The sequence below is a fragment of the Tarenaya hassleriana genome, unplaced genomic scaffold (genome assembly GCF_000463585.1).
Source record: "Tarenaya hassleriana unplaced genomic scaffold, ASM46358v1 Cleome557, whole genome shotgun sequence".
In the NCBI taxonomy this organism is placed as follows: Eukaryota; Viridiplantae; Streptophyta; class Magnoliopsida; order Brassicales; family Cleomaceae; genus Tarenaya; species Tarenaya hassleriana.
In genome coordinates this window covers 13,383-25,910 of record NW_010968165.1, presented here as the reverse complement: position 1 = coordinate 25,910, position 12,528 = coordinate 13,383, and the positions used below count along the sequence as shown (strand labels likewise).

The 12,528-nt window shown below is 38.8% G+C and overlaps 3 protein-coding genes across 6 annotated transcripts in view; 2 read left to right on the top strand and 1 right to left on the bottom strand.

Moving 5' to 3' along the window:
- Nucleotides 1-3,745: 3,745 nt before the first annotated feature.
- Nucleotides 3,746-4,399, top strand: LOC104798663. Its single transcript, XM_010520837.1, has one exon. The coding sequence runs from the start codon at nucleotides 3,746-3,748 to the stop codon at nucleotides 4,397-4,399; it is 654 nt and encodes a 217-aa protein (XP_010519139.1).
- Nucleotides 4,400-4,761: 362 nt separating this feature from the next.
- Nucleotides 4,762-8,471, top strand: LOC104798661 (E3 ubiquitin-protein ligase RGLG2-like). Of its 4 annotated transcripts, none has more exons than XM_010520832.2 (12): nucleotides 4,762-4,970; nucleotides 5,941-6,206; nucleotides 6,394-6,478; nucleotides 6,553-6,693; nucleotides 6,789-6,902; nucleotides 6,994-7,091; nucleotides 7,235-7,314; nucleotides 7,404-7,509; nucleotides 7,611-7,738; nucleotides 7,833-7,995; nucleotides 8,091-8,147; nucleotides 8,219-8,471. In XM_010520832.2, exons 2-12 carry the CDS (start codon nucleotides 5,967-5,969, stop codon nucleotides 8,297-8,299), a joined length of 1,293 nt encoding a protein of 430 aa, XP_010519134.1. In that variant the 5' UTR covers nucleotides 4,762-4,970; nucleotides 5,941-5,966; the 3' UTR covers nucleotides 8,300-8,471. The 4 variants fall into 4 exon arrangements, with proteins under 4 accessions (XP_010519134.1, XP_010519136.1, XP_010519137.1 ...); XM_010520834.2 differs by lacking the exon at nucleotides 4,762-4,970 and adding an exon at nucleotides 4,995-5,084; XM_010520835.2 differs by lacking the exon at nucleotides 4,762-4,970 and adding an exon at nucleotides 5,029-5,117.
- A 1,040-nt stretch (nucleotides 8,472-9,511) lies between these two features.
- LOC104798662 (DEAD-box ATP-dependent RNA helicase 56-like) overlaps nucleotides 9,512-12,528 on the bottom strand; it is a 4,638-nt gene continuing 1,621 nt past the window's right edge. Inside the window, exons 6-13 of the mRNA XM_019200723.1 lie at nucleotides 12,315-12,528; nucleotides 12,113-12,231; nucleotides 11,517-11,573; nucleotides 11,242-11,426; nucleotides 10,997-11,141; nucleotides 10,821-10,904; nucleotides 10,469-10,498; nucleotides 9,512-9,517 (exon numbers count right to left, since the gene is read on the bottom strand). Coding sequence (XP_019056268.1) covers nucleotides 9,512-9,517; nucleotides 10,469-10,498; nucleotides 10,821-10,904; nucleotides 10,997-11,141; nucleotides 11,242-11,426; nucleotides 11,517-11,573; nucleotides 12,113-12,231; nucleotides 12,315-12,528 — 840 coding nt within the window. The remainder of the gene's footprint in view (nucleotides 9,518-10,468; nucleotides 10,499-10,820; nucleotides 10,905-10,996; nucleotides 11,142-11,241; nucleotides 11,427-11,516; nucleotides 11,574-12,112; nucleotides 12,232-12,314) is intronic.

Sequence of the window (12,528 nt, the reverse complement as noted above, 5' to 3'; positions counted from 1 at the left end):
CGCACAACGATATCCGCAGGTCGCAGGGCGATAACCGCAGGTCTATAGGGCGATAACCGCATGTCCGCAGGCCAAATGACCTGCCGCAGACCGCAGATCATTTGCGCCATATCATAGGTCATCTGTCAGAGACCATAGGTCATTTAACGTAGATCGCATGGCATTTTTCACATATCACAGGTCATCTGCAGCAGTTTTCTGGTACAAACATTTCATCAAACACCTTATGTGCATACAAAAAAATGATCAGAATATCACAGAAAAAAATCAACGAGAAGAGTATTTAAATAGATTAGATAAACTATATAAGAAATAGAGAAGATAGAGAAAATATTGGAGAAAAAAGAAGATCAAATAGATTAACTTACCGATTTTTAAAAGATAGATTATCACACAATCGTAGAGAAATACTGTAAAGGGTCGTTTGGGTATTTAGAGAAAAAAAAAGTATATTATACAAAAGTTATTTTTTGTGAGATATTTTGTAAATTTCGTTTTTGTTTTGGTACAGTTTGCTAACTACCCCTTTGGGTTAGGGTTTCAGTGGTTTAGGAATTTTATGGTTATGATTTGTCATGTTGAGGTTTCGCTCGGATTCAACCGATTTTGGTCTGCTCGATCTTGAATAGGGAGAACTTGCAGAAATCTATTCATGGCCTTGTTTCCATTTCTGGGCAAATCTGAATAATCTTTAGTTGCATTCGCCCTTTTCATTCTTAAATTTGTTTTTTTTGGCTAGTGTATGGATTATGGGTTTCTAGATTGAGAAAGTAGTAAATCTCGCATAGGGTTTCTCATAGCAGGTTTCATCATGATTGTGAAAGATAATGGCTTAAATTTGACTCTTGTCGTTTTATCTATTGGGAAATTCTGGTGATGAAGAGAAAAATTATTTACTTTGCTAAGTTTGCTTCAAAATGGGTGATTAATCAAATCTGCTTCAAGATTTTCATTACCCGTTTCAGAAAAACAAAGACCATGGCGATCAAGAAAATGGAACCGCAGAAGCGGAGCAAGTTCTGGTGGGGAGAAATGGACGAAGAGGACGACCTTGATTTCTAACATCCGCCTAAGCAAGTTATTTACCCCGACAAGAATGGTGTGAAGAGGGTGGTCGAGTACAAGTTCAACGACTACGGAAACTAGGTCAAGATCAGAACGATAACTAGGGTTCAGAAGGGATTTTATCAAAAATACCCCTATTATGCTACAAAGACTTCAGTGCCTACCCCTGCAAAAAGAAGAAAAAAAACGGCTTCAAAAAATACCCTTATAACTATGTTATTCCCATAATACCCATTGACCCCCCCAATTGCAGAAACATTAATGAGAAGAGAGAGAACAACAGTTTTCGATTTCCTAGGAAAAATTTTAAATATTTTAAAAAATTTTAAAACTCCCTCCATCACAAAAATATAAATTTTTTCGTGTGAATTTTAAAAATTTTCGGTGTGACCAATGTGACCAGTGTGACTAGTGTGACCAGTGTGACTAGTGTGACTAGTGTGACCAAAACTAAATTTTGAACAGTGTGACCAATGTGACAAGTGAGACTAGTGTGGCCTATATGACCAGTGCGACCAAAATTAAATTTTAAACGGTGTAACCAATGTGATGTACCTTTGTTTTTGTTGTCAATCCGTTCCATTATGCGCCTCTTGCATATTCTTCGTCAGATTTGTTATGCATCTGTCTCATTTTCATAAAAAACCACACGATTCACTTTAAAAATCATAAAACTCAAACTCAAAACATAAAGTTTATGTATCGAACCAATCTCTTGTATTAATGAACTTACCTTCAGTTTTTGTCATTTGTTCTGGCTTAGACCAACACACGAAGAAGAAGATATAAGGTCGGCGGCGGAGATATGTTCAACGAAATAATCATTTTTCGTTTGTTTTTCTGTGTAAAAATGAAATGAGAAGGAGGAAAATGGAAGAGTTGAGAGAAAAATAACAGTACAGAGAGAAAGTTAAGAAAGAAATGGAGAGTTATCAAAGTGTGAGAACGAGAGAGATGAATTCAAAATGACTAAGTAAGTGGGAGAAATGTATCACGTTACTTTTTTGAAAGGTTAATTATGTTTTTTGTTCCTTTTTTTTCAAAATTTTAGGGTTTTGAAGGGTATGTCATAAAGTCTTTGTAGCAAAGTGGGGGTATTTTTGCTATATTGCCGGTTCAGAAGCTGGCATTGGTGCGGTTGAATAAGCAAGCGAAGCGGTAGAGCGGCGGAGCTGGGCCAAGTTCGGCGATGCCGCTCGTGAGGACATCGGAAACCGTCTGACTATGGAGTCCGCCATCCTTTTGGAACGACCCAGGGCTCCCGGTAAAATTCATTTTTTGGGCATTTGTGTTTTTTTGTTATCTGTGATTCTGCTGTTTAGTTTTGATTTCTGGATAATTGGATGTTTCCTAAACTTATATTTTTGCGATTTGATTGTTGGTGTTGCTAAAACTGTGGATTGTGGCGTTGGATTTGGGTTTGAACTTTGAAGTCATTGGAATTGGGAAAAAGTCTTAGATCTGATATTACATTTATGGAGGTGTGATTACTTTTTGTGAAAGTCTGTATCTTTTTGTGTTATGGGATGATGATGTCTTATGAAAATATGAAGTAGCGATACACCTCGAGGGTGCTATGGTAATGACATTTGATTTTCTTATTCTGGTTAAGGTGGCTAATTAGCTGTGCAGTTCTCATGGTCTGCAGGATATGTCACAAGAAAGGTGACCGCTGGACATCTAAATGTCCGTACACAAGGATCTCGCTTCACAATCCGATGCCTTTGTTGACAAGCCCCCGACTTCAGAAGCATCTGTATCCGCTGTTTCGGGTTCTGGAAAGGCTGCATATGTTTCACGAGCACGAGGGCAGGAGGAGCAGAGACAAGAACCTCGGGTTCAGACATGAGGAGGAGGAGGAGGAACGACGAGAATTCTGTTCGGGTGACTAACTTGTCTGAGGATACCCATGAACCGGACGTAATGGAAATTTCAATGTTTGACAAATACTTTTGGAACTTTTGCAAATATTAAACATTATAAAAGAATTTCTAAGAGTGTTTTTAAAAATATGATGTTAAACAAAAAAACACAAGTATTTCACAGGAAACCACTTGTTATCCTTCAATCATGGACATCAAAATTCCTCTCTTATGCGAGCAAGGTACAACTCATTCCTCTGTAATCTACGGTTTATTAAACTCATGGAGTTCTGTGTTTTTGCTTCCACAATGCTTGATCAAACAGATTGACAGCATATGTGCCAAGTTCCTCTGGAAATCGGGCAGCTCTGGCGTTCATAGAGTATCGTGGGCAAACATTTGTCTACCGAAAAAGGAAGGCGGGCTTGGACTGCGGAAACTAGTGGACATCAACACTGCGACAAGGTTGAAACTGGTGTGGATGTTGTTTGCTAATTCAGGGTCGCTATGGGTAGCCTAGGTTCGGAAACATCTATTGAAACGAAAGGCTTATTAGACGACCATCCCTTCCCCACGCCACACCTGGAACTTCTGTAAGCTGTTAGGGATAAAGGAACTAGCAAGGAAATTCATTAAGAAGCAGATAGGAAACCGAATGACATGCACTTCTAGCTAGACGACTGGACAACCCTTGGCCCTCTCATCGAGTACATCGGTGATCAGGGTCCACTGTCAGCTCAGCAGCAACCGTCCATGGATGGAACCTCCCGCCGGCAAGATCACCGCAGGAACAACGCCTGCAGGAAGTCCTAACAACGATGGAAATACCAACTGAATCGAACGAAGAAGACCACACGCTATGGAAGCAAGGAGAAGAGGCATACAAGAACAGCTTCAACACGGGCACAACCTGGAAACAACTAAGACAACCTTCTCCGACTGTACCGTGGTGGAAAGCAGTATGGTTCAAGCGTGCTATACCCAAACATGCGCTTATACAATGGCAAGCTTCCTTGGGCAGGTTATCAACAAAGGACAGGCTACACCGATGGGGATTGCAGGCTGAAACGCTATGTAATCTGTGCTCAGCGGAAGAGGAATCTCATCAGCATCTATTCTTCGAATGCTCATTCAGCTCCTCATTATGGTTACACTTCGCAAACAGATTAGGGACAGAACCGCCACTCCGGTTACATCTAATGCCGGGTTGGATCGAAGCCACCGACCAAGGACAAAATCGGTACAACCACCACCGACGAACTTTGACAGCCATCACACTCCAAGCAGCAGCTTACATGCTATGGCGTGAGAGAAACGACAGGATATTCCGCTCTCATGGAATGCCAAACGATCAGCTCAAGCACAGACTTGACCGGCTCGTTCGAAACATAATTCTGACAGGACAATCCGGTCCTCATCAGCAGAAAAACCACCTCCTCCAAGTTTGGTTCTATCTAACACGACCACCTTGACAATCTAGGAAGATTAGTAAATGTCTTTTGTTAAAGCATTCATGGATGTACAAATTGCTTTTCTTATTACGGTTACAACCGAAATATAACACTTTTTTGAGTAAATAGATTCACATTTTACCAAAAAAAAAATATAGCTCGTTTCTGAATTACAGTGTACAATGTGTATCATAAAATTTCTAACACTGTTATTTTTAGAAACTTTAATAATTTTAGTTTGTCATAAGAATATTAGTATTACTTTTATTTGTTTTTATAAAGTTTGGATTGGATTCTGGAAAATTTTGGGAATTTCACAAATCAATCTCCGTTTGTTTACCGTGGGCACACTGAATTGAACCCTAAAAAAAAAAAAAATCGAAGCTATTGTTTAGCAAAAAGGAAGCTGCTGCGAAGCAACCAACTTCAACACTAAGCAACAACAGTTGCCTCATCACCACTCAAAAAGCATCATCCTTTTCATCTCCAGTTTTTGTTTTTTTTGTCCGTGTCTACAGGCAAGGGCATCACTCTCTGGCATGAAAACGATTTGAATCACTGCGGAATATGATGTCTTGATATTTCCTAAAAGGTATTGCATCTTTTTCTTGATGCCTTTCTCTTCTCATGATGAGAAAGCAATTGCTGAATCTCATCATCTATTTGGTGGGTCTGCTTCTGAATGTGGTTATCCATTTAGCCATCTGTAAGTTGAGATGAAATCGAGCTGCTTGCAAATGTATGACGAGTTCTTCTCGTAATGGTACTGTCGGTAGACATTTTGTTTATTTTTTTAGGGCATTTCTCTGACGCGAAAGTCTCTAAATTTTGGAGGAGCTTGGTGGGCATTTGGGATATGCTGATTTTTCCTCCTTTTGTAAAGGAACGAACTTTATTCGTTAATTTGATGGGGTTTACGCAGATAGGTTATGGATTTCATACAAGAACGAATCTGGGTTTTTGTCTTTCTCTGCGTTGAATTCAGAGGGTTAGAAATCTGTGTTCTTGAAATTAGTGTCCTTATTTGTGAATCTTAACTAAATCTTGATGACTTAAGTTAGGAACTCTGAAAACACATGTTATTTAAGGTTCTCCATTGTTCTTGATGTCGAACTAACTGAAGAATGAATCAGATATTAACGTGGTTCATTCATTGAGCTCAAATTCGACATCTTGATTGAGACGGAATATGGTGATCATTGAAGTATCCGAAAATCTGTGAAAATACCGTCGAAAGGACGCTCCGAGCCAAGTGGGATCCATCCTCTTGAACCTTTTGTTGACTTCTTCAAGACCAGGGACACTTTGTTTTGTTTGATTTTGGTCCACTGAATCCTTCGGTCTCTCCTTATAATCTAATTAAATGTTACATCATCTCATATGTGTGATTCAGTAAAATCATGTGATGCACCCTGATTGTTTTGTTTGTGAATATTCAAACATTGTTAACAATGCATCCATAGAAGACTTTGGAATTCTGGGTGTAAACCTTTTCGAGGCTATTACATTTCTTGGTCTCCTTTGCCATCTGAAACTGGTTTTACATCTCTTGGATGCCCCAGAGTAATTCTTTTGAGTGGGCGAGCTGATGGGTGGGAAGCTTTCAAAACGAAATTCATCTCTGAGAAGTTCATCTATAGGGTCTGCTTCATATCAACAAAGTCATCACAGCTACTCGCAGCCAGCATATGATCCGAGCCAATACTATGGAACACCATCACATTATGATGCTCCAACTCCAAGCTTCAGTGGCCAAGTTCCAGCTTCTAAAAAGAAGTTGGAGAGGAAGTATTCAAAGATAAATGATGATTACAGTAGCCTGGACCAAGTAAGTCGATGAGAATACCTGTAAACTACTTCCCTATAGCACCCTTTTCCTTATATTTTTTGTATTTTGCTTAAATTATTTGCCCGGATAAGTATGGTGTGGTGCTAGCCTCTATATTGGACCTTATAAGGTTTGCCGATGCTCTTTTCTTTTCCATCTTTACATGATTGAATTGGTATTTCAATAGGTTACAGAGGCATTGGCACGTGCCGGTTTGGAATCTTCGAATCTCATTGTCGGTATTGATTTCACAAAGAGCAACGAGTGGACAGGTTTGGTCACATATGTAGGTTTGTCCCGTTTCTTCGCGACCTTGGGAAGATGGGTTTAACTGTATTTACATTAGGTGCAAGGTCATTCAACCGAAGAAGTTTGCATCACATTGGGGACAGTCAAAATCCTTACGAAGAAGCAATAGCTATTGTCGGGAAAACGTTGTCGTCCTTTGATGAAGATAACTTAATTCCTTGCTTTGGATTCGGAGATGGTATATGATCCAAAAAGAGTCTTCAACATTGTCTTGTTTCGATTTTATCACCTTGAGGATGAAATTTTAAAGACTTGATTCTAAAACTTTTGCAGCATCGACCCACGATCAAGAAGTTTTTAGCTTTTATCCCGATGAAAGATTTTGCAACGGTTTCGAAGAAGTGCTTAGCCGATACCGGGAACTTGTTCCACATCTTAGACTTGCAGGTTCAAGCTGATTGCCCTCTTTTCTATTCTTTAACTGTTTCTGTTTTCTTCTTTTTGTTGTTTAGCTCTATAATGTTTGTTTCGTGTATAGGACCCACGTCTTTTGCTCCCGTCATTGAAATGGCAATCACGATAGTTGAACAAAGCGGTGGTCAGTACCATGTTTTACTCATTATAGCAGATGGGCAGGTAATTCATCTATACTCATCTTATAATTTAATCTGAAATTCTCTATTTTATTTCTGAAAACTAGCTGTCTCATGATTCCGAAAATCTTCTTTTCCTTCATTATCTTCTGTTTCGTTTGAATTTTGTCCATTTGGGTTTCAAAGGTGACCCGAAGTGTTGATACCGAACACGGACAACTGAGTCCACAAGAGAAAAGCACCGTAGAAGCAATCGTTAAAGCCAGGTGAAAATATTCGTGCGGCTTATTTGCAACAATGTTATGATCCTCTTCTGAAAGATCAAATCACATTCTTAGATCCTTGTAAACTGCAGTGAGTACCCATTATCGATAGTATTGGTCGGAGTTGGAGATGGCCCATGGGACATGATGAAACAATTCGACGACAATATCCCTTCTCGGGCATTTGACAACTTCCAGGCATGTATAGTCCCGGATTGAGCATTTACTTGTCATCTTGCAGGAACTTCTTGGAACCCGCCTTATCAAGAATCCGTTAACGTTCTGTTTTGTCTCTGCAGTTTGTTAATTTCACAGAGATTATGTCGAAGAACGTTGACCGATCAAGAAAAGAAGCTGCTTTTGCTCTTGCAGCGTTGATGGAGATACCGTCTCAGTACAAGGCAACCCTTGAGCTCAACTTATTGGGGTAAGATTTTCAACCTTTGTCATGCTTTCCCTTGTGCTGGGAAAATAGTCTGACCATGTCATTAACATGTATTCCCTGTCAAAAAATACGATAGAGCTCGTCGAGGAAAGGGTATAGACCGGATTCCTCTTCCGCCTCCTGTCTATGGCACGTCTTCTTTCAACCCTCCTAAACCAACTCAGCCACACAACAACTACACTCCGAGCGCTCCATCATCGACTGCCCGTCCTCCCGTGAACTTACGCACAGATAACAACGTATTTTTTTATTCCATCTCCAAAGTCACGCAATCATATGATCTCTTGTCACTGTATGACAACGTTTTCTGTATCCGGGTTTTGGTTTTTGACAGGACTGCCCCATTTGCCTGACCGATCCAAAAGACATGGCCTTTGGTTGTGGGCATCAGGTAAGGATTGAATCGCTGGTTCTTCCCACGTTTTTGCCGGTTCTTGTTTGACGATTTGGTCGGTTTTGCAGACTTGCTGTGGCTGTGGGCAAGATCTTGAGACGTGCCCGATTTGCCGAAGCTTCATTGAGACCAGAATAAAGCTCTACTGAGTTTCTGCAGTTTTGCTACACAGTTTCGTGCTTGTGGGAAAGCTTCGGAAGTCCATTGTATGTTTCGCCAAGGTTGTTTGTTTCATTGTCGTGAGAAGTCAGCTGTTTCATAGCCCCCAACCTCCATAAATTCCCTCTCAAGTTTATAATATTATGCAAATACTATTCGTGAGGATAGAATGAAAACTCACATTACACATAAAAAGTGGGTGTTTCATTCATAATAATAACATAGATATATTATTTTATTGAATTGAATGGCCCGAAATGGGAAAAATAAATACCAAACCGAACCTATTGAGTATTGATCACCACACCAGTGCTCGAGGCGGCTCGTACGTTGCCAAGCACAAGAATTGGATGATCGGTCTTATTCGAAGGAGTATAGAGAACCGATTCCATCTTCATTCCAACGTGTACGTGTTAGGGTTGAAAAAGAATTTGTTTTTTTTTTTTTTGATAATCCAAAAGTTCACCTAACCTTTGGTCCGACTATATCTCTCAAAAGATTGGGAAAACTGAGGTGAATACCTCATCCCACGCTTGGGTTTGAACCCGGGTGAGAGCATGCTTTGCATGTTCTCTCACCACTAGACTACCCAAATTTGGGTTAGAATTTGTTACTTATGTTGAAACGAGTAAACAAATGTTAAAAAGATTAAAATTGATTGAAAATGATTATAAGAATGATGGAAAAAAATTAAAGATATAAAATCAATTAATAAATAATGAAAACTGTGTCAATTATCTCTTGATTTTTATTTATTTACATCATATATTATTTTCTTTAAATTTCTTTTTTAATTATATTTTTATTGTTTTTGGTATAGATGAATTATTTTTATTACAAAACAAGAAGATATGTAATAATAAAGGTGTTCTTTGTTTTATTTTTCTTTCTTTTCTCTTTTTTTAATTTTCGCATTTTATTTATCAATAACTTTTTCTCAGATTAATATACGAATTTTAAAGTCAAAAGTTATAAATTTAATTAGAATTCTAAAAAAAAAAGATATACATGGAAAGTGATTGTGTGAGCTGCTTAATGTGGAATATGACAATAAATTAGCATATTTAAATGAGAATTTTTTTCTTTAGATTTAACAACTACATATAGCTTGGAAAAGTTTTTTTTGGGTAAAAAAATGACATCTTTTTTTTAACTTGGAATTTTTTGAATTGTACAATGTAGAAAATGTAAAACACCGCACTTCACCCCTGCATATAAAGATGATACTGTAAATGATTATAATCAAAGTTTTTAACCTACTTCAATTTAGTAGTTTCCTATATTATTTTTTTTATATCATACGTCTGATAACGAAGGAAAATCATTTCATTCGTAAATGTTACACGGACTTGACCGAGTTACAATATAAATCTGCATTACGATTACTATCACTTGGCCTCACAAACCCTTGGGCCCTCCTTATCCTCGCCTATTCAATATTAGATGCCGGGAATCAAACTTCCAAGTTTCACACCCAGTCTAACCTAATACCACCAAGACCCGAATCTTGGAAAGATTGATTGATTGACCAAGCAGACAAAATTCCATCTTTTACGTAAATCTAATATTGCACTAACCCTACGGGCCCCAATGAATACTTCCATCGAAACCGGAGAGAAAATCTTCATGGTGCTTAAGATTTAGGGTTTAAAAAATTGTACATCTACTACATCACAGTTTTTTTCGCAAGTAACATGTAGGCACAGCAGCTTAATGAATTATCATCACATATGCTTTTACCTGTGGCTGACGTTATACTTATGGGGGATGATAAACGAGGGTTTCTGTTTTTTAAACAATTTCAAGTTTTATATTCCTAAACCCTAAAATAAAAATGTTCATCATCCATGAGGTAAAAACAAATTTCACGTAGAGGGTTACAGTTAAATAAACAAAAAACAAAATACTTCTAACACAGCAACCAATAATTTAAGCATGCTACAAAATGGTCTAAAATTATGTCAAAATGGTACAAGATAACATAGCACAAGACATAGTGCAAACCTCCGACCCTCAACGCTGCCAATTTGCTGAGGCTACTAAGAGAAGGGCTCTCACGATGGCACTGAGAAGAAGGGGGGGAAAACCATGGCGTTAGAATGATTTCATCGAGGAAGTATCGATCTACTTGTTCTGTATAGTTTTCTACAACAACTTACTGTAGGTAGAAGTATCGACCGCTCTTGCACCTGAAATTACCAAATACAAAACATAATATAAAATCCCTGTGTCAGAGTTATTACAACTGTAACTAAGAGACAGTCAACACATTTAAGATAAATGTTGGGGTAAGAAGCTGCTAGTCTAAATTGTAATTAAAAATGATTTAATCATGCTATTTTTTTAATCATTTTATACATGTGGGTAGCTCCAATCACCATCAGCTATATCATCCAATCATGATTATGCCTGGAACAGATTGACCAACCACTGACTAAACTATCTCCGATGATAGTTCAGTCTGGATGAACAAAACAGCGAGGGGAATGCATTTATGATCGATCTCCGAACCTGGTTAAGGACATCAGAATCTGCAGCAGACGAAACGAATGTGATGGCAAGACCCTTGGTGCCAAACCTACCAGCTCTGCCAACCTACAACAGAACACAAATACAGAACATATTATATATGATCCCGCATAAGAAGCAATCTACAGAGGATTCAGGATGACAAGGAGATCGCTTACCCTATGGAGATAAGTATCAGCAGAATCTGGCATATCATAGTTGATGACGATGTTGACACGCTCGATGTCGATTCCTCTCCCAACCAAGTCTGTAGCTACAAGAATTCTCTTGTGCCCTTCTTTGAAGCCCTTGTAACGAGTCAACCTACATATTGTGTAAACTCGAATGACAAAGAACATACAACACGAGCTCATGCAAGTCAGGTACTTTAGTTGTTGTAAAACAGTTGGCAAAGAATGCAAACCTCTCTTCTTGGGACATGCCAGAGTGAATGCATATAGAGGGGAAATTGCATTCAACCAGTAACTTGTTCAGCTCGGCAGCTCTACTGACACTTTTCACAAAGATGACAACTTGATTGAAGTCCAAGGCATCAAGAAGATCGTTTAACTTGCGGTTTTTCTCCATCTCGCTCAGCTTGATGTAGTGCTGTCATGATAATAACATTGAAAAATCGTTGAACAAATATACCAATCTTTATTGAAATAAAAAAAAAGGTTTTTGACTCGATTAAATTACCTGCACAAGCCCATGAAGAGTCAACTTGGCTTCATCATCAACATATATTTCCATTGGCTGAAAGGATCAGATGTTACATTAAAGAGTATTAGCAAGCCTTCCTCAAGCAAATCATATCCGGTACAAAAGAGATGGTAGATAGATAGGCCTCAAAACTCAGATCCTCCACCACCAGCTTTGCCTCATCGAGGATGTAGTTTAAGCAGTCACAGCAAGAAAACAGCTACAACTCAGCATATTTAGCCCAAAAGAACGCTTACAGTATGATGACAACTTGTGACCTTCACAAGACTCTGCCTCAATCAAAGCAGTAGCGACCCCAAACAAAGAAACAAAAAGAAACTGAAGCATAAAGATTTCACTACACAACAGACACCACTGAAGCCCAATTAGAGCTTTGCTATTTCCCCATTCCCTATACCCCCAAGGACCAGATTATCCTGCGCATAACTAAATTGTGAACCCGAATCCATGGATCCAGCAGCTAAAGCAGGGCGGAAGGTGTCAACTAAGCATATGAACTCCCAGTTTACACTGACATCAAATAAGGAATACAAGATTTTAAAACAAAGATAGCAATGGCAATGGGACATTACATCTTGCATAAATTTCTTGCAGACAGGTCGTATCTCTTTGCTGAGGGTTGCAGAGAACATCATTACTTGTTTATCATGAGGAGTCATCTTGAAAATCTCCTGCACATCCCTCCGCATGTCTGACAAAAGATAGTAGTGCTTTTAGAACAACCAGGGGGATGGACAATATATCCAACATAATCATGTCAAGAAGAGTGCATACCAAGTGACTCAAGCATCTTATCGCATTCGTCAAGGATAAAATGCCTCACATTCTTTAATGAAAGATCCTTATCCCGGGCAAGAGCAAGCACTCGACCGGGTGTGCCCACGACAATGTGAGGACATTCATTCTTCAGCAAGTCTTTATGAATCTTAATATTGACTCCACCATAAAACACCGCCACCTTGCTATCAGGCAGATACGTACTGAACCG